Source organism: Rhinatrema bivittatum, chromosome 4 (genome assembly GCF_901001135.1).
Source record: "Rhinatrema bivittatum chromosome 4, aRhiBiv1.1, whole genome shotgun sequence".
NCBI classification, from domain to species: Eukaryota; Metazoa; Chordata; class Amphibia; order Gymnophiona; family Rhinatrematidae; genus Rhinatrema; species Rhinatrema bivittatum.
The window spans coordinates 224,985,589-225,007,518 of NC_042618.1; the positions used below are offsets into that span (position 1 = coordinate 224,985,589).

A 21,930-nucleotide genomic window follows, 5' to 3' on the forward strand; every position below is an offset into this window, starting at 1 on the left:
TGCCCCCAAAATATGCGCATATGTTTCAGTACATGCGTATATTTGTAATGCAGGAACAGAAATATTTTCTATACCCATGTTACAAAATGACACACACCTTTTATCATGAATAACTGTAACATTGCATGCGCAATAACCCAAAATTAAACACAGAGGCAGGTAGTTCATAAAGTATGCACATACTCCGCTTCTGAAAATACTTACTTGCACATATACTTGGAAACACCAGTTTGCCAATACCCCACCAGTTCACTCAGACCCTCTCCACCCTGAACCCCACCAGTTCACCCAGAACTCCCACCCAAAAACTAGAGAAAAACAAGAAGTGCAAATTCAATTGCAGGAATCAATTAACAAGTGTTAAAAGTGTTCAGAAGTTTGAGAATGTATGCGCATATCTCTCTCTTACAAAACAGCAACTTGTATGTGTGCTTCCGAACTTGTCCCACAATGCACCTAAATTGTCCTATTCCCACCTGTTAACATTTACGCACGACACTGCAAGTACATGCATACCCTTGAGGTTTATAAAATAGGATATATGCTCATACATGCTATTGACAAGTATATATAATTTTATGCACTGAACACCCTCCCATCGAGCTTTGAAATTACCTCCGAAAAGCACAGACAATTACGTACAGTCCATTGAGAAAGTAGCTCGTATGTTCCATTTAAGAACTAGTGCAAAGCCTGTGGATTAAAAGTACCCATGACTTTACATCAAAATGTATAATTTTTAAAATGGCCCCCATATTTTTTAAAATATTAAACTCTGTTTTGCATACACATACATAATGAGGGCAATTTTCAAAGGTATTTCTCAGATAAAAACAGTGAAAATAAGGTCTTTGAAAACTGCCTATCCTAACATGCCTCACTAATCACATACTTTTACCTGCAGACTGGGCATTATTTGAAAACTGGCGTAACGTCTATACAGACTTTACATGATTGTGAATAGTTTGAAAGTTGTCCTCAATCTAAATGTTTCAAAAATCACCTAACAGTGTCTGATCAAGGTGTCAGCTGTGCTCTTTGGGGTAGGCTGCAAAAATTTATAAATTAAAATGAATTCATACTCGGAGACAGATTTATCACTAGGCTGCCACCCTTTGAAGGAGGAAGCCAAAGGATGGCAGTCGTTCTCCTATATCAAGTCATTTGTTTACATTATCAACTGTGATTCTGCACCATCTTGGGAGGAGGAGGCTGCAGGCAGGCAGCCGGAGAATAAATGTGCCTCTGCCATACTGCATTGGCTGAAGCTGGTCTCTGAAATGATTGGCTGGTCTGGCTGGATACACTGAACTAGGACGTTTCCCCTTACTACTCACCATATTAAATATTTTCAAATTCATTTGTCACCTCAGTAACAGTGAAACACACTCCTTGCATTACCATCCACAAAACCTTGCAAAAAAGAAAGTCACAAACTACAAAGCAAACCTGGCATACCATAACAGCACCAACTCCCAGAATTCCATCACCACCCTACCTATGAAAATATTGCATCAAGTCCTATCATAAGAACATAAGAAATTGCCATACTGGGTCAGACCAAGGGTTCATCAAGCCCAGCATCCTGTTTCCAACAGTGGCCAATCCAGGCCATAAGAACCTGGCAAGTACCCAAACACTAAGTAGAACCTATGCTACTGTTGCTAATATGGGATAGACATCTTCCCAGCAGGAAAAAGAAATGACCTAGTGGTTAGTCTAATGGGCTGAGAACTAAGGACACCACTTCCATCCACTGACACTTCTTGTGATCTGGAGCAAGTTGCTTTATATTCCACTGTCTCAGGTATGTGCTTAGATTGTAAGCTCTTTGGGGCAGGGACCCATTGCAGCTGAATTCTAAGCCACCTTCAGCATTCTTTGAAAAGGCAGGCTAAAAATCTAATTATTAGCAATAACCTCCTATTGGGAAAACAAACTGGAGGACACAGAAACTACACATTGCCAAAAAGAACATTCAAGTTTATTGTAAGAACAAAATAGAAAAAAAACCTTCACCGAATACTCAATAAGAGACCATAAATTATAAACAGAAACATGCAAACAAAAACTGAAGTCTTGTCCCCTCTAGACTCACCCCCTCCTATCCTGTTTCCTGTACGATAGGAAGAGAGGGAGAGAGAGCAACAGAAGGGGAGGCTCACCTGTTCCCTGCATGCTGCATGAAAGGGGAGGGCCTACAGCCAGAGGCAGAGAGTTGTTCTCTGCTGTTTGAGATTTGGGCTACTGGGCAATAGAGTCATCGGGCAAAGCCCTATGTTCTCATGCACAGCAAAGCCCCTGAAGCCAATCCTAAAACTGCTGTTCCCTAGGCGATTGCCTGTAGCCTGCTTAATGGAAGAGACTATTATTTAAAATATGGGCTTTCCTCAGAGCTGTGCAGGGAACCAGCCAACATAATTTAAACAGCAAATTTACATATTAAGTTACACCGGTTTTGAAAATTAGCCCACCAAAACCATCTGCAAACAATTATACCTGCTAAACCGTGTCCAGGAATTTTGCATGTAAAATTCCCTAAAAAGCACTGAAAGTGCAAAAGTATGCCCAGTGCCCATATATGCAAACTCCTCCCCAATCTCGCACCTAGGAACACCTCCACTCAGTCCGGTTAAACTTTGTGCTTGAAATTGACATACACCTGTAAGTTTATCTGCATACTGGCTGGGTAAACTTTGTAAAAGTTCATTTCTACCTGCAGAAGTCCCGTTCAAAATGACTCTCTGAGGGCAAAAATGAAAGCCATCTCCATAGGTAAAACCCAGCTCAGATTTAGGAATAAGCAAAGCAGGCAAGTGCCTCCGGTGCCAAATTCTCATAGGCACTGGAGCATTGCTCCTGCTGACTATACCTAAATTCAAATCTGCTGCCATGACGCCGCTTCTCTCCTCCTGTGGTACAGGCTCTGGTTGCAGCAAAGAAGATGAAGAAAACTCAAAATAAGGCTTTCAGCAGTCCTTGCATGCTAACAAAAATTGTCCTCTCAGTAGTATTTCAGCTCATCTGACTACAATCTTAAACCCTCAAAAAAAAAAAAAGGGGGGAACCCCCCCCAAAATCAACTATTTTTGACTGAATGCCTACTCTGCACCTCTCGATGGCACTGCAGATGTGACTCTCGGATATAAGCATTCTGTCCAGTGCTACTGTCCTGCAGCCCAGAGCTTACCTTCCACGGTGCCGCAGGGCCTTCGGAGGTTTGGAGGATACCTTGGATTTCGGAGTTGGGATGTCTCCGTTTTCAGAAGGGATGGCATCCTTCACGGGCCCCGGCAAAGGGGCTGGATCCTGAATGATGATGATGTCATCTTTGTTATGCTGGCCCAGGTGCTGCTTAGCAAAATCAAAACCTTTCACGCTTGGGGCTTGCAGCTATAACATAAAAATATTGAAAAACATTTTGCACACATTACTAATTTTGTGTCAGAATGGTTAAAGAAAAAAGTAAAGATGTTTGAAATCAGCACAGCTCACAAGTAAAGTTAATTCGGTATCCTCACTTCCTAGGTGATAGTGCAGTTGCTTACCTGTAACAGATGTCCTCCTAGGACAGCAGGATGTTAGACCTCACATATAGGTGACATCATCTGATGGAGCCTTGCGCGGAAATCTTTTGGCAAAGTTTCTAGAAGCTTTGACCAGCACACTGAGCATTCCCAGCATGCCACTATCCACGCGAGGCTCTCCTTCAGTCTCGTAACATAGAAAAAACATAAGAGCGAGAAAATAAAACAACAAACTGGAAGGAGAACCCAACTCCAAGGGGAGGCGAGTGGGATTCCTGAGAACTAACATCCTGCTATCCTAGGAGAACACCTGTTACAGGTAAGCAACTGTGCTTTCTCCTAGAACAAGCAGCATGGTACACCTTCACATGTGGGTGAGTACAAAGCTCCAGGCTGTCCCTGTTAACAGGTGAGACTAACAGTTACTGAACAAGGTGCCAACGGGCACAACAACAACTGCGGTGCTGTTGGTCGGCAGGGAACTGTCTGGCTCTCACCATGGGTACTAGGTCAGAAGAGCTGGGTTCTGGTCTGGAATATATTGCGCAGGATGGATTGAACAAAGGCACTGTCCTGACACCCATCCTTGTCCAAGCAGTAGTGAGCCACAAATGTGTGAAGAGAACTATATGTTGCGGCCCAGCAAATTTCAACGATGGGGACTGCCCACAGATGAGCCACCGACGTCGCCATGGCCCGCACGGAGTGAGCTTTAACTCTACCGGCCAGCAGAAGGCCTGCTTGCGCATAGCACAAGGGGATGCAATCCGCCAACCAGTTGGATAAAGTCTGTTTATCCACCGCCACTCCCAGCCAATTGGTATCGAAGGATACAAAGAGCTGAGTGGACGGCCTGTGACTGGCTGTGCGATCTACCGTATTTTTCGCTCCATAAGACGCACCTGACAATAAGATGCATCTACGATTCAGAGCAGGAAAATTTAAAAAAAAAAAAAAAAGGTGTACTAAACCAGCTCTGTTTCCGGGCATCTGTGCGTCTTATGGTGCAAATAAGGGGAGGGCATAAAATCATTTTTTTGTCCCCATTCCCCATCCCAACGCTTTAAATTTAATTAACTACAACCCCCCACCCTCCTGACCCCCCAAAACTTGCCAAAAGTCCCTGGTGGTCCAGCAGGGGTCCGGGAGCGATCTCCTGCACTCGGGCCTTCGGCTGCCAGTATTCAAAATGGCGCTGATAGCCTTTGCCCTTACTATGTCACAGAGGCTACCGGTGCCATTGGTCGGCCCCTGTCACATGGTAGGAGCAACCAATTCAGGCAATAAGCACGGTAGAAGCAACCAATTCAGGCAATAAGCACGGTGCCCTAGAAGACTCTGATGCCGAAGGCATCGAGCTCCCTATGCTCTTGCCCTGGAGCGGCAGAGGTATGAGTATGGGAGCACCTGGCTTTTTTGAGGATGGGCTCTACAACCACCGATTGGTGGGGGAGGTGCTGCTTCTCAGACCCCATGGCTTGTCGCACCAAATAGGAGGCATCCACCTTCCTATTGACGGGGGAGAGAAATATTGGGTGCTCCCACATCCAAAGGAGGAGGTCCTTGAAGATGTCATGGATGGTAACCACCACGATCTCCTTAGGAGCGTCGACAAACTGGAGTATTTCCAGCATCTTGTGTCACGCATCCTCTTCCATGAGCAGCTGGAAGCGTATAGCCTTGGCCATGGCCCTGACAAACCCTGCGAAGGACAGATCTTCGAGGGGGAGACAGTTACCTTTCCTCAGGCAGGGAAGGTTCTGAGAGGGGGTCTCCAAGTAGTCTGTGGAAGACTCTGTAGAATCATCCCCCCATGGGTCGTAAGGCCCTTCCTCCTCACTAGGGTTAGCGTGACACGGGAGAAGCCTATGGTGGATTATCTGCCCCGGGCTCTGATGGCTTCAGGGCCTCGAGGGCACCACGGGAATCGACGGTTCCCCTGGCATCGAGGGGAATGGGGACCGCGGGAGGCCTGAAGGACCTGAAGGACCCGGTAATGGCTCGGGGAACCGAGGCCTCGGGAACGCAGCACCGTCGCTTCTTCCTCCTCGGAGGACCCAAGGATTGGGATCGCTCCGGTGGGGGGCATCGGTGGTCGCTGGGGGATCAAAGGCCCCTCGGGCAGCGGTTGTGTCAGTAGGGCACCTAAAGATGTCCAGACACTCAAGCAGGGGTGCTAGGATAGGTGGCGGAGGCTCAGGCACTGGTATGGGGGTCAGTGGCACAGGCGGCTTGATGCTTTGGAGAGCTCTGAGCACCGCAGTCCAGCTCCTCCTGAAAGTCCAGTAAGGCTAGGATTGAGGGAGGGGGACGAGGCGTCACTGGCTCTTCTTCAGGTCTCCGAGGTGGCACGGTGCCCAACACCGATATCGGTGGGTAATGCATGGGACTCCCGGGGACATCGGAGGATGGGGACTCTGATGGCTGGGGTCGCTTCGGTGGCGGTACGGCAGCTGCTGGTAACGCACCAGAACCGGAGCCATGCACCAACGGTGACCAGCGTCAATGCTTGCGGGATCTCCCACGGTGCTCAGCCCGGTCTTTCCCTGGTGCCAAGGAGGCGGAAGATCCCAAAATTCGGGACATCGATGAGATCATGGAAGATCAGTCACCATCCCTGCATACCTTCAAAGAAGTGGAGAGAGGAGTAGTGCGAGGGAGCATGTCAAGGAGCTCCCCACGTTCTCTCGGTGTCGATGACTCTGACATGGGTGTGGATGGAGCGGACTTGGATGAACCGAAAAGTTTCTCCATCTTATCAAGATGTGCACGATGGCCTTTGGGAGTAATCTGATCACACAGGCGACATCCCCGGACATCGTGCGAGGCCCCTAGGCAGAGGATACAAACCTCATGTGGATCTGTGATAGATATGGTCCGCAGGCACTGGGGGCACAGACGAAAACCGGACACCATAAAAATTACCCAGCATGTGGTCAATGGCCGGTTGTCACCAATAGGGGAGATGTGGGGATTCAACCACAAAGAAGTGAAAAAATGACAATTTTAACCTACCACCACGCTGAGGAGGCACCGATCATGAAGGGGGACCCGATGATGGAGATGGGAAAAGACAAACTTTTCAATGAAACACAGAAAAGAATGGAGCTCCACGAACCGTGAGGCAACTGCACCACGGAAAGGCAGAAACTGAAGGGGGACCTCGCGTGGATGCGCGGATAGTGGCATGATGGGCATGCTCAGTGTGCTGGTCAAAACTTCTAGAAACTTTGACAAAAGTTTTCCATGCCAGGATCCATTGGATGATGTCATCCACATGTGAGGACTACCATCCTGCTTGTCCTAGGAGAATGTTAAATTACTAGACTAGATGGGAAAATAACCAAATATCTCCTGGAAAGGGTTACAGTACATTACATATCATACAACAATGATGCTATGTTGTTGACTCGATGACAAACTCTAATGGGACTGTGTAATCTCTGCAACCTTCTCAAGACCTTAGCCACTTTATGAGGATTTCTCAGGATTAGAAACCAAAATAGATGCCTAGATCTAGATCCACTCAAATAACCTGCAGTGTATAACTGCCAAGGAGAACATTAGTAATACTAAAATTGCTACAGATACTGTTATACTTAATAAACTATTAGTGAAGGAATTCTGCCCTCAGTCTGAGAGTCTGTCCAGCAAGACAGCTAAGGAACTTGCTGATATGCTAATGTCCCTATATAACAGTACACAGAATAATAACCCTACTAAGGAACGACACTTGAACCACACATGGCCATCCTGCATACTAATTTTATTATAGACAACATTCAAAATCTAGCTCCTTCCCTACCACTCTATTTGGGATTTCAGCTTATGAGGTTTGAAATCTGAATTTTCAAAAATGAGTAATCCTAACTGCAGATTCTGCTTTAGTGTCCAGATGCAAAAATGTTTAAAAAGACTTATGTTGTGAAAGAAACAAGCATGCTGTCTGTCTTACACACCTAATATCTACCTCTAGGCCTCTATCAGTAGGCATAGCTGACATTTACTTAATACTTATCTGTATAGTACTTTACTCCTAAGATGGTATAGATGCATATTCTAGCAAACAATGGATTGCGATATCACTAAAAGAACTGGGTACGAAAAGAATGATGATGCATAGAGTGGCAGTTACAACCCTAAGCTGCAGCAGTACAACTGATTCAGGGCTCCAAGAAAACATAGGGGTAACCTTCATGAAGTAGTCTTACAACCCACAATAGCAGATTGTGTCAGAGCTCCAAGAAAGCACAGGGCGGTCAACCCTGCGACGGAGTTTGGCCACACTTGGGCAGATACAAGAGGAGGATTGAGGGAACAGGTGGAAAAGCCAAGGAGGAAGGCGTGGCATTGGGTTGCATTTGGGAATTTTATATGCATATCAACCAAGAGAGGATGAATGTCAACTGCAATGGGCCATTTTGGTCTTGGTATGTTACTATGAGCTAGGAAAGTGTTTGTTAGCTCTAAATGTTCAATGCTAAAACAGATGGGTAAAAATAATGAGGTCGATATTCAAAGAGTTTGTTCGGGCAACTTTTTGGGGTGCCAGGACAAACCCCAAGCTTTAAATTGTCCAGCCAGTCGAGCAGATTAATTTTAGCCAGGTAATAACTTACCTGGCTAAATTTTAACTGGATAAAAAAGCAGGGTGGGGGGAGGGGGGCAGGGCATTCCTAGAATTTATCCACCACTATTCAGCGCCAGCCAGATAAATCTAGTTATGTAAGTGTAGTCGAAGAAAGCACTGTCCTAAAGTTATGTGGGTAACTTTAGTAGGTTATTTACCCAGGTGTGTTCTGCTAAATATCTGGGCAAACTTACCGAGGTGGCTTTCCTGCTCCCTGGCTTACTCAACATGGACCTCACAGGAATGTTCACAATGCTAAAATGTAGTTTTTGATGTTTGAAATGTATGAAAGTCTTTTTTTTTTCTCCTAGCCATGCTGAAAATCTGTAGCATGATGCTTCTGCAACCTCGCTTGATCCAGCAGAAAGGGACTGAAACACTGGAATGGAAACACTCACGGAGAAGGCAAAGCTCTCTCTATTTGCAGTGTTGTCTCTTCAGTGATAGAGGGAGCATTGCTTTATTATTATCCTCATGCGAATGGACTCTGTTCCAAAGAACAAAGCTAGGCACTAGTGCTGCACGTTTCCTCCATTCAAACAGAACAATGTGTGTTTGCCACAGTACAGAAATATTTATAATGGCCATAACTTTCATTTTGGTAGTGATTTATGGCTGCATAGAGTTAAACAATGCTATACTAGTTTTTAAGAATCAATGCAATGCCCTCATAAACATTTATTTTATTTATTTGTTAATCACTTACAGATGCCTAAGTGATTTAAAATTTATATACACAATTCAAAACAAACAAGACCACACAATACAAATCATCATCTTCAAATAAAAGAGCAGGGAAAAAAATCTCTGTGAAAGTTTAATCATAAGCTTGCTTAAATGAGTTTTAGCATTGCTTTGAAAGCTTTTGAATCTTCTGTCAAACGCAACACCCCTGGAAGGGACTTCCAGATGTTAGGAGCTGCCGAGAAAGCATAAGAACATGCCATACTGGGTCAGACCAAGGGTCCATCAAGCCCATCATCCAACAGTGGCCAATCCAACCCAAAAACTAAGTCTATCCCATGCTACTGTCGCCAGTAATAGCAGTGGCTATTTTCTAAGTCAACTTTATTAATAGCAGGTAATGGACTTCTCCTCCAAGAACTTATCCAATCCTTTTTTAAACACAGCTACACGAACAGCAATAACCACATCCTCTGGCAACAAATTCCAGAGTTTAATTGTGCGTTGAGTGAAAAAGAACTTTCTCCGATTAGTTTTAAATGTGCCACACGCTAACTTCATGGAGTGCCCCCTAGTCTTTCTATTATCCGAAAGAGTAAATAACCGATTCACATCTACCCGTTCTAGACCTCTCATGATTTTAAACACCTCTATCATATCCTCCCTCATCCGTCTCTTCTCCAAGCTGAAAAGTCCTAAACCTCTTTAGTCTTTCCTCATTGGGGAGCTGTTCCATTCCCTTTATCATTTTGGTCGTCCCTGTACCTTCTCCATCTCAACTATATATATATATTTATTTTTTTTTAGACGCGGCAACCAGAATTGTACATAGTATTCAAGGTGCGGATACAGAGGCATTATGACATTTTCCATTTAATTCACCATTCCCTTTCTAATAATTCCCAACATTTTGTTTGCTTTTTTGACTGCCGCAGCACACTGAACCGACTATTTCAATGTGTTATCCACTATGACGCCTAGATCTCTTTCTTGGGTGCTAGCTCCTAACATGGAACCTAACATTATGTAACTATAGCATGGGTTATTTTTCCCTATATGCATCACCTTGCACTTATCCACATTAAATTTCATCTGCCATTTTGATGCCCAATTTTCCAGTCTCACAAGGTCTTCCTGCAATTTATCACAATCTGCTTGTGTTTTAACTACTCTGAACAATTTTGTATCTTCTGCAAATTTGATTACCTCACTCGTATTTCTTTCCAGATCATTTATAAATATATTGAAAAGTAAGGGTTTCAATACAGATCCCTGAGGCACTCCACTGCCCATTCCCTTCCACTGAGAAAATTGTCCATTTAATCTTACTCTGTTTCCTGTCTTTTAGCCAGTTTGTAATCCACGAAAGGACATCGCCACCTATCCCATGACCTTTTACTTTTCCTAGAAGCCTCCCATGAGGAACTTTGTCAAATGCCTTCTAAAAATCAAAATACACTACATCTACCGGTTCATCTTTATCCACATGTTTTATTAACTCCTTCAAAAAAGTGAAGCAGATTTGTGAGGCAAGATGCCTTGGGTAAAGCCATGCTGACTTTGTTCCATTAAACCATGTCTTTCTATATGTTCTGTGATTTTGATATTTAGAACACATTCCACTATTTTTCCTGGGACTGAAGTAAGGCTAACTGGTCTGTAGTTTCCCGGATCGCCCCTGGAGCCCTTTTTAAATATTGGGGTTACATTAGCTACCCTCCAGTCTTGAGGTACAATGGATGATTTTAATGATAGGTTACAAATTTTTACTAATTGATCTGAAATTTCATTTTTGAGTTCCTTCAGAACCCTGGGGTATATACCATCTGGTCCAGGTGATTTACTATTCTTCAGTTTATCAATCAGGCCTACCACATCTTCTAGGTTCACCGTGATTTGGTTCAGTCCATCTGAATCATTATCCATGAAAACCTTCTCCGGTACGGGTACCTCCCCAACATCCTCTTCAGGAAACACTGAAGCAAAGAAATCATTTAATCTTTCCCCAATGGTCTTATCTTCTCTAAGTGCCCCTTTAACCCCTCGATCATCTAACAGTCCAACTGACTCCCTCACAGGCTTTCTGCTTTGGATATATTTTTAAAAGGTTTTACTGTGAGATTTTGCTCTACAGCCAACTTCTTTTCAAATTCTTAGCCTGTCTTATCAATGTCTTACATTTAACTTGCCAACACTTATGCATTATCCTATTTTCTTCTGTTGGATCCTTCTTCCAATTTTTGAATGAAAATCTTTTGGCTAAAATAGCTTCTTTCACCTCCCCTTTTAACCATGCCGGTAATCGTTTTGCCTTCTTTCCACCTTTCTTAATGTGTGGAATACATCTGGACTGTGCTTCTAGGATGGTATTTTTTTAACAATGACCACGCCTCTTGCACACTTTTTACCTTTGTAGCTGCTCCTTTCATTTTTTTTCTATTTTTCGCATTTTCTCAAAGTTTCCCTTTTGAAAGTTTAGCACGAGAGCCGTGGATTTGCTTACTATCCCCCTTCCAGTCATTAATTCAAATTTGATCATATTATGATCACTATTGCCTGGTTTCAACCAGGCATGTCTGTCTTACTGTTGGACAGTTCAAGAGTACTCTGTGAGACGATCGAAGTGACCGTGTGGGGTTATAGATTCTCAGTAGGGCGTTTGGCTAGGGAAGTAAATCCAACTTTAATCATTTGTGGACCATCATGGAAATTTTAAAGATGATCCTGTACCATCAGCCAATGTAGGCGAGGGACATATCGGCATCGATGGCTGAGGCAGAACTCCCGATGGAGGGATGTGGAACAGTGTTTCTCCTCCCGATTACACCCTAAGTGGGGAGGGCACCGGAGCCATCGGAGACCCGGGATCCATCGGTGGAAAAGCGGCCATAAGCACTTCCATCCTAGAGAGCAGCGGTGCCAGTGCTGCAAGAATCGGGTCGATGATCGGTTCCGCAAGCGTTGTCGGTGCTGGAGGCACCTGAAGTCGTTGCATCACCTTGTCGATGGCCTCCTGAACCATCCGGTCCAGTTCTTCTCGGAGACCTGGAGCAAGCAGCCCCGGCTCCGGAACAGAAGAGGGAGGCAGAGGCATAGCCGGAGGGACCACCGTTAAGGCGGAGTCGCGGCTCCCGATCCCCTGTCGGGTGAGGGTTGCCTCGGTGACCTGGTCGCAGAAACGGTCGGTGCGTTTTCTGGACGGGTTTCTTCGACAGCGGCTCAGACGATGGCGAGGTCGATGATTTCGCTCCCTAGATGGTCTGAGACTTACGGTGTCGATGGCGATGTTTGTCCCTGGGATCCCCTCGATCCTGAGAGGGAGTAGAGGGTATCGATGGCCGAGAAGTCGTCAATGCTGGGCGGTCACTGGCTGGTGGTCGATGCGGTGCGAAGTTGACTGAGCCAGCTCTGACGACATCGATGCAATGGACGGAGTCGGGGTTTGAGCACGGAAGAGGCGTTCCATCTTCTCCATTCTGGCCTTGCAACCCCTTTGGTGTCATTAGGGCACATTTGGTGCAGGTCAAGACATCATGCTTGCGTCCTAGACACATTACACAGACTTTATGGGGGTCTGTGATAGACATGGTGCGGGTACAGTCCGGGCACTGACGGAACCCCGACGCCGTGGCCATGGAAAAAATTGAGCCGCGGTATGGTCGATGGCCAGTAGGCCGCAAGGGCCAAACTCGACGGTAATCGATGGAAAACGGGTAAAAACTTACCGGAGTACCGCGGTCTGAAATTTGTGGGGCAAATTAACTTTTAATAATTCCGTGAGGAAAATTCCTGTCAGGAATCTCTTCAGAGCTCCTTTACCGCAAGGCTACTGCTGCACGGAAAAAAGAAGACTGAAGGGGGACCCCTGCTGGCTGCAGGGTTAGTGCCATGCTGGGCATGCCCAGTAAGGGACAGTCAAAGTTCTGGAAACTTTGACAGAAGTTTTTCGTGATTGGTCTCCATCCTGATGATGTCACCCATATGTGAGGACTACCATCCTGCTTGTCCTGTGAGAAACCATTTATGCACATACTTTCAGTTTTCAAAAGTAAGCGTTTAAATGTAAGCAAGCACATTTACACCTGCTCCCAACACATGTAAGTCCGCGTGGATTTTCTACGTGTGGGCCATTATAAAATTACCATTAAAAAAAACAAAACCTCTCTCTTCTCAGCTACTTCATTTGGAAGGTTGGGTTCCAACCAATTTAAATGTTTAAATAGGTTCCAATTATTCTTATCAGGCTGTGCGCACATTCAGACTGAATGTTTTGAAAGAAGACTGCCAGACTGCATTGCTGGGGATACAAAGGGATCATTCTGAGCTCTCCTACAATATCTTATTTCTGGCAGTTAGTCTATGAACAGGGAGCCTGTAAAAACGTCAGACAGAATTATGGCTTAGCCGATCCACTCACTTGCATACCATCTTGTAATCCATGGGGACAGAGATAGTGATTGTTATTTACTATGGAGGAGCGGTAAGGAATTAAGAATATATTTGACTATCCAGTTCAAATCCACAAACCAAAGGAACAGAAACATTGATAAATATTTTTATATTTTGTGTGATCTGTTTTCCAAAATAGCATTTTCAACTATTCTTTAAAATCTGTCCAACTCGCACTTCAGGCAATACTGAGTGGGACTTGGGGACTGGGAGAATAAAAACAAGAACATGGGGCGGGGGGGGGGGGGGGGGATGTGACGGGAACTGTAAGGGAAGAGAAAATGTGTTTCCCTTGTTTTCTCCCTTGTCACTCAGGTTTATAAAATCTAGCTCAAGCCTGTGATCCGCATTGTGATTTATCACAGTCACAGAGCAAAATTACCAAGCTGTTTCTCTCAGGAAGACGGAAGGACAATCTATAGTGTACATTGTCCTTGAACTAACAGGCAATCTAGATATGATATACCACACACAGAGCTCCCTTCTCACTATATGCACACATCGGGATAAGTAATCTCCCATGAGAGGAGAGATGCAGTTGATTAGCAGACCTAGTACACATATTACACACATAGATCTGGCTGGAGAACATGTTCATTTTATTTATTTTAACATTTTCTTTTACTTTTTTTTTTTATTTCAAAAGTATTTAATATTTTGCTGTGGTCTAAACAGTGGTTTGTATTTTTGATTTATGTAAGATAACGCACAGCCCACTCAAGGTAAAAAAGTCATACAGTTCAGACGTAACTGTAAACAAGAAGAATTAATATCAGCCATGTCCACTGATATCAACTCACTTGATTTGACAGACGTCGATACTGCTCTCACATCCTGGAACCATATCACCAACACGATTGCCAACAAGATCTGCCCCATACAAGAACACACAATTGACATGTCTCAAAAACACAAACAACCCTGGTATACACCAGAACTAAAAAGCATGAAATCCAATTTAAAAAAGCTCGAAAGAGCGTGGCTCAAAGACCCTACCGCCACCCAACTAAATAAATTTAAATCCTACATGCACTCCTACCGAATTAACATCGACAAAACCAAAAGAGACTTCCACTCACAGCGCATACACCACCTGCAATTCAATCCTAGAGCCCTATTCCAACTAGTAAACAATTTAACTAAACCTTGCACTCCATCCATACCAGACATAGACAACCAGACAAAATGTGAAGAACTAGCCCTATTCTTCCACAATAAAATCAGCAATATCATGTCACGCTTCCCCCCAAGCAAACATCCATAGATACTACACAACACCAATCTAATACTAATCTTTCATCATTTGACACCACCTCATCCCTAGAAATAGAATCTATCCTTAAAAAAATCAGACCCTCTACACACCCTACAGATACCATTCCCACAAAACACCTCCTCACCATCCCCGGCATCATCGCCAAACCTATCTCAAACATTATAAACAAGTCTATTGAACTTGGCAGTATCCCTAAAAACCTCAAGCATGCTATTGTGAAACCTATACTGAAGAAGCCATCCCTTGACCCCTCTGATCTCACCAATTTCCGTCCTATTTCCAACCTCCCACTTATCACAAAAGTTCTTGAGAAAGCCATAAACAAACAGCTATCAGACTACTTGGATGAAAACAATATTCTCGCCCCCTCACAGTTTGGCTTTCGCAAACATCATAGCACAGAGACCTTACTCATTTCACTCTCCGACCAAATATTGAAAGGTCTTGACAAAGGTCATTCACACATACTCATTCTCCTAGACATATCCGCTGCATTTGACACCATAAAGCATCAAATCCTATTAGAACGTCTCAGCAGCATTGGCATCTCAGGCCTGGCTCTACAATGGTTCCACTCATATCTAGCTGAAAGACAATTTAGCATACAAATGGGAAACTCCACCTCCAAGCCCCACAACCTCTCTCAAGGAGTACCTCAAGGTTCATCGCTATCGTCCACACTTTTCAATATATATCTCCTCCCCCTCTGCCATCTCCTTGCTAAACTTGACCTTCCGCACTTCATATATGCCGATGACGTGCAGATACTTATTCCGATTAAAGACTCAATACACAAAGCCATAGAAACCTGGAAATCCGCCCTCTCTGATATTAGCAGCCTCTTATCTAACAACTTTCTCGCCCTCAACACTACTAAAACAGAACTTATCCTAATATCACCCCCCAACATATCCCCCACCCTCCTTATGACCCCCACACAAACACACAACAATGGCCCTGCCACTGACCACACCTTCCCCACCCATGTACGAAGCCTCGGCGTACTCATTGACTGTCATCTTAACTACAAGAAATTCATTAATAACACCCTTAAAGACTGCTTCTACAAACTGCACACCCTAAAAAGACTCAAACCTCTCTTACATCTCAGCGACTTCCGCACCATATTACAAGCCCTCATATATTGAAAATAGATTACTGCAACTCCTTGCTACTAGGTTTGCCTAAAAACACCATCCAACCTTTACAACTACTCCAAAATGCAGCTGCCAGGATTTTCACCAACACTCACAAATATGATCACATAACCCCTGTACTCAAACATCTACATTGGTTACCCGTCGCATCTAGAATTACCTTCAAAGCCCTCACCCTAATACACAAATCCCTTCATAACAACAACATGCACTGGTTCAAAGAACACTTCTCCTTTCACAACAGTAGTAGACCCACCAGAAAACAATATCTAGCCACACTACACACCCCCTCACCTAAGCTTACTAAACTCCGCACCACTAACGAAAGAGCCCTCTCCCTAGCAGGACCGATAATTTGGAATAAACTACCCACTTCCCTCCGCCAAGAAACCTGCCCAAAAATATTCAGGCAAAACCTGAAGACTTGGTTCTTTAGACACTCATACACCTAACATTCACACATTCACTAGCCCCCCCCCCTCCCTAACTCCTAACCTCCCTCCTCCCATCTCCCCCCCCCCACCCTTTTTCCTTCCCACCCCCTAACCACCCCTTTCCACCTTGCCTAACAATTAGCTTTCTACTATGCTTCCCGGAAAGCAAATTTTTTCAAGACAGCTTACTGTAAATAAGAACATTTCTACTCACAAACGTGTATATATTCCTCGACAACCATTGTATATACAAATTTATACCTCCTACAAATGTTGATATCAATCATATCTAGCAGAATCTCCCTGCCCCTCTTCTGACTAACCACTATCATGTACCCCACTTAGTTAATTATTACTTGTATAACTTCCATATTACTCGTATGTTATTGTTTTTGTTATTATTGTTATTTTTACTATTCCTATTATAATCATGTGACAAATGTAAAGCCTGTTGCTAAGTTCTGTTCTCTGTAAACCGATGAGATGTTCCCAACGTTCGTCGGTATATAAAAGATATTAAATAAATAAAAATAAATACTAAGAATGAACTATGAACATCGGGGGCACCTTACTGGGTGTTATGGTTTTCATGTAGTTGTTGCTGTCTCATTTCCCCCTAGCACAGAGCCATTTCTTTCCTGGCAATCATTTTCTGTGAGTTGATTATATCATCACATACTTAATGGTTTGATTCTTTTATCAGGCAGAGAAAATATTACTCAAACACCTGCACTCAGCAGACATGGCACAGCTCCCTCAGAAAACAATTCCATAGTCTATAAAGAAATGCTGACTTTTTTCATGACTCTGTTATTAGTCATTTTCTCTGACTCAGTGGGTGTTCGCATGGTGTAACCAAACTTGACCTGGAGGGCGAAGTTAGTGGCCTAGGAGAAGTTATGGTCCTCTCTGACAAGGAAGACAATTTTCATACTTGTTCTAAATATTCCTGACAAATCACAGGAAGGGGAAAATAGCTGAATATTGTGGCACTATGGAACCTGAAGTGAAGCAGTTGGTTGTAAAGAAGGGTGTACCATATCTGAGTTTAGCATATCTAGAACACCTATCAGCAAAAAAAAAAAAAACAAAGCAGCACATTTTGTGCCTATGAAGAATCAGACCAGCAAACAAGGAAAAACAATTGGGAAAAGCGCAAATACACTGGAAAACACATGTGGCTCAAATCTGACACAAAATTGGCTAAGGAGGGGTGAACAAACCTAAAAAGATGACAGACTAATAACTGCAGTACAGGACAGTGGACTATGGACTAGATGGTTCAGAGCCAGCATAGAGAAAAATAGCAAAACAGATAAAATGTAAGATTCTGTGTATGATGTCTCTTCACTTGCAATTTGTTTCATTCATTTACTACTCGTGATATTTCCTTCCTCTTACCTTTTCTTTTCATTCTAAAATATACATTAGAAAAAGTTTAATAAATGTATTTAATTTGTTGAGCAGGAAAGACAGATAAAGTCAAATGCATTTGGTTCAACTTGCACCAGAGGCAGAGAGACAGAAGAAGCATCTCTCTCTCTCTCTTTTTTGTATGTCAACCCTGGCAGTTTCTGCCTCTTACCTTCTGTCTCTGCTGTATATTGCTCATGGTGTCTGGCTGGAACTCCAACTTGTCTGTCCTACAAAGCTTCCAGTAGAGGATTATAATGATCAACGTTACAACCACCACTGGCACTACAACACCAACGATAATCCACAGATTCTGGGTTTCCTTGGATGATTCTTTTGCTTTGTCTACAGCTGCAAGATTTTGAGTAAAGAGAGAACTGAATTAATAATCAGTGTTATTTATTATAAATATTTTTCTTTATTTCATTTTCTACTAGCCCAAGGACTTAACTCCCCTTTTTTTTCTACTTTTTCTTCCCCAGCAAGTTAGCCTGCAGAGTTTCCTGCATTTTTCTCCTTTGCTCTTTCCTATAGTAGGGATGTAGGACATTTCCCTAAGCACTGAGACAGACATAGTTAACCCATTATGTCCCAGTTTTTTTAAGAAGCTATCCTCTAAATTGGACACAGACATAATGGGCCGGATTTTCAAAAGGTTACACGCGTAAATCTGATGGATTTACGCATGTCGGACCTATTTTAAAAAGGCCCGGCGATGCGCATAAAGCCCCGGGACGTTGTGTCAGAGATCACATGCCGGCAGTTGGCTGGCTGAAGTAAGTTTTGAAGTAAAAAAAATAAGTCATCAAAGGTAAGGGGGAAAGGGCAGGGGAGGTAGGGGAAGGGAAGGGAAGGTGGGGTGGGGGTAGGGAAGTTCTCTCTGAGGCCACTCCGATTTCAGAGCGGCCTGGAAGGGAACAGGGGAAGGCAGCAAGCTTGGAGCGGGCTCGGCACGCGCAAGGTGAACCCCCTTGCATGCACCGACCCCGGATTTTATAACAAGCACGCGCCTGCGCACACATGTTATAAAATCGGGCGTACATGTGCGTGCACTGGGTAGCTCGCGCACATGTAGGCCGCGCACGCTTCTTTTAAAATCTAACCCAATGTGTTAACTACTGCGGTGTATCACATGAAAATTTTCTTCAGCAATACATGTCCATGGCTGTATTGCAATGCACTTCTAAACAGTATCCATTTACTGTGTATATGGGATAAACGTGTTGCCGGTTTTATTGTATGCTGTGTGCACGATAAAATAACTTGTGCCCTACTGAATAAACAAAATACTGCACAGGTCTCCTGCAGCTAGAGGGTGATCCAGTTTAGATGAAAACCACTATAGAAAATTTAAATTATGTTAATATCATGGAGCGCATCTCATTCACCAAGTTAACTTAGCAAAAAAAAAAAAAAATGTTATATACAACTACACATGTCTAGGGGATTGTTGAATGTATTTGTTGATCATAAGAATTTAACTGGGAAAAGTAATCACTAAAATTGAAGAAACTATGAAATGCTAAAAGAATAATGGTAATAAGCGACTTTTGAATTGGGCATTGGTAATAAACTCCTGTCCACATCATTAGACAGCAACAACATAGCAATCAAACATAGTGCTGTAAAAAGGTTTCATGATAGTGCGGCTTATCTATGGCTGCAGGCCCTTGTTACAAGCTATTACTGACTGGCGCTCTATTTCACTGTACAGAGCACCACTGATCCTGTTCCCTTCTTCTCCTGTTCCCAGCCCAGACTGAGGACTTACGTTGTGCAAGGACACCTTGAACATGATATCCCAGAATGATGGCAGCTCTCTGGATGTTAACCAAGTTGATTAGATCCGATGCCTTCACAGCATCGAGCCGCTTCCCATAATGATCCTCTATGAAATATATCAACTCCACAGGGTCATCGGAGCCATCAATTCGCGAAATGTTCACTACCTGAAACAGTAGCAGCGTATTTACAGATTTCAGATGGACCAGTATGCAGGACACAAGAACGCTCAGGACTGTGCAATTACACTGGGCCCTATCTATACAGGCATGCGGAGGGGGGGCAGAGATAGAAATTAAAATAGTGCTCAAGAGAGACAGTATCCATGACACTAATTTTATATCACTGACTGGGTAAACTACAAAAAGATAAAATATCTGATGGATGGGGGGGCTGGTTTCCAACTTTATTCCCTCAATATTATTTTTTCAATTTTCTTTTTTTTTTTTTTTGCTTTTAAACAGTAGTACAGAATATTAATCTCCTTTAATTTTACACAACTGTAAAAAAAAAAAAAACGCATCCTAAGTTCAAACGATACAGCTGACATGACAATACGAAGTCTTTACTATTTTTTTTTTTTTTTGATGGGGACCAAGATATTGAAGGATCCTCCAGTTCAAATGGAACCCAAGCCTGCGCTGGACTACACCCGCAATGCGACAGGATTTTGCCCCATTTTATCTTGCCTCCCCATCTAGCCCAGCCATCTCGGAGCTGTTAGCCAGAGCCGCTGACCACAGCAACCTCTGCAGGCCGGTAATCCCGTGATCGTTACACGTTTCATTTGGTAGGCAGTGTCATGACTACTAAGGGTTATTATACTAACTTGAGGAAACAACCACAGAAAGGGGAACCCCAGAACACTAATTAAATAAACCCAATAGAGAATACAAGTGCAAATCTTGTGTTATGCTTACAGTGGCAGAGGCCATAGCCATCCCACAAAGAACATACTTTTGTAAAAAAAAAACAAACCAAAAAAAAAAACCAAAACAGTGGAGGAAAGAACACAAAAGGGGAATTAAAAAAATTGCTGGGGTATGCACAGACGTTAGCAGGTTTGACCTTCATTATCAACCTTACTGCAAAGGAAAAAGGATCATTTTAAAGTGTGTACCCAGTGAGCATAGCTCTTTTCAGAAGACAAACCCCTCAAAACATCAGATGTGTGGGGGGAGGAGAAGAAGAAGCATCAACAGCAAAAAAATGGCTTTAGCTAATCATGTTGAAGAAGAGACCAAATAAGTAAAGATGGACTGGTAAGACTAGGAACAGTGGCTTCAGCCACCACGACACGCCATACTTTCTATTCCGCCATAAATTAATACACAGCATTCGTATGAATCTGATGCATGCTTATAAGGTCTTCTCCAGCTAGGCGCCCTGGGTTAATTTAATAATGACAAGAGTAAAATTAAACAGAGTGAAATGTGACAAGTGCACAGGAACTACAGCATAGGCAAACAAATATCCCAAGGGTGCAGCTGTAATGGCATTCACCCTGAAATCAGATTACACCGTCAGGAAACTGGACGGGATCTATGGAGTTTCTGTAAGACATGGAAGAGAGCTGCTGAAATGTAGAGCATATAAATATATAGGAGAACAAAGGGAAATTAAGAAAAACAGAGGGAAACAAAGAGCTGCAGAGTTGACACTTCATGTGCTGCTTACTGTGGGATCCACAGGGGTCAAATTCACCCGTATATTAACTGGGTAGACTGGGTGGGTCTTTATCTGACTAAATCTATTTATTTATTATATATTCACCTCGCATTGTCAAACTGAACTCAGCATGCTGTATGTCAGCCACTTGATTACATACTGCAGGGCTCATTAAATATCAGAGTAAATTTTCAAAAGCTTAGTCAGGAACTATGCATGTTGATCTTGGTTGAATGAGTTTACGTGAATTTTTCAGCCACCCAGGTCTACACATGCAGTCCCAAAACACAGACAAATTTGGTTGCATTAAAAATAAAAGAAAAAGCAATGCATTATGGGGGGATATGTATTAGATGGGCAATATTAAAAAGCCATTTACCTATATAAATGGCTGTTTAAACAAGTAAAAGGCTTTATGAAAAAATTGCTCACTCTGTAACAGGCCGATACAGTAAAAATCGCGGGGAGAGCGGGCGAGCGTGCGATTCAGTAAATAAAATTATTCAAATTAGGGCCTGCAGTAAAAAGAGGCGCTAGGGACACTAGCGCGTCCCTAGCGCCTCTTTTTGGACAGCAGCGGCGGCTGCCAGGGGGTTTGACAGCCAACGCTCAATTTTGCCGGCGTTGGTTCTCAAACCCGCTGACAGCCACGGGTTCGGAAATCGGACACCGGCAAAATTGAGTGTCCGATTTTCAACCCGCGAGCCGCAGGCTGATTTTAAATTTTTTTTTTTTTTAATTATTTTTAACTTTTGGGACCTCCGACTTAATATCGCCATGATATTAAGTCGGAGGGTGTACAGAAAAGCAGTAAAAACTGCTTTTATGTACACTTTCCAGGTGCCGAGAGAAATTAACGTCTACCTTTGGGTAGGCGCTAATTTCTGAAAGTAAAATGTGCGGCTTGGCT

The 21,930-nt window shown here is 43.4% G+C and overlaps 1 protein-coding gene across 1 annotated transcript in view; it reads right to left on the minus strand.

Annotated features, from left to right (window-relative positions):
* KIAA1549 (KIAA1549 ortholog) overlaps positions 1–21,930 on the minus strand; it is a 185,278-nt gene that overhangs the window by 99,727 nt on the left and 63,621 nt on the right. Inside the window, exons 8-10 of the mRNA XM_029599771.1 lie at positions 19,342–19,519; positions 17,743–17,921; positions 3,191–3,393 (exon numbers count right to left, since the gene is read on the minus strand). Of these exons, the coding sequence (XP_029455631.1) occupies positions 3,191–3,393; positions 17,743–17,921; positions 19,342–19,519 (560 nt within the window). The remainder of the gene's footprint in view (positions 1–3,190; positions 3,394–17,742; positions 17,922–19,341; positions 19,520–21,930) is intronic.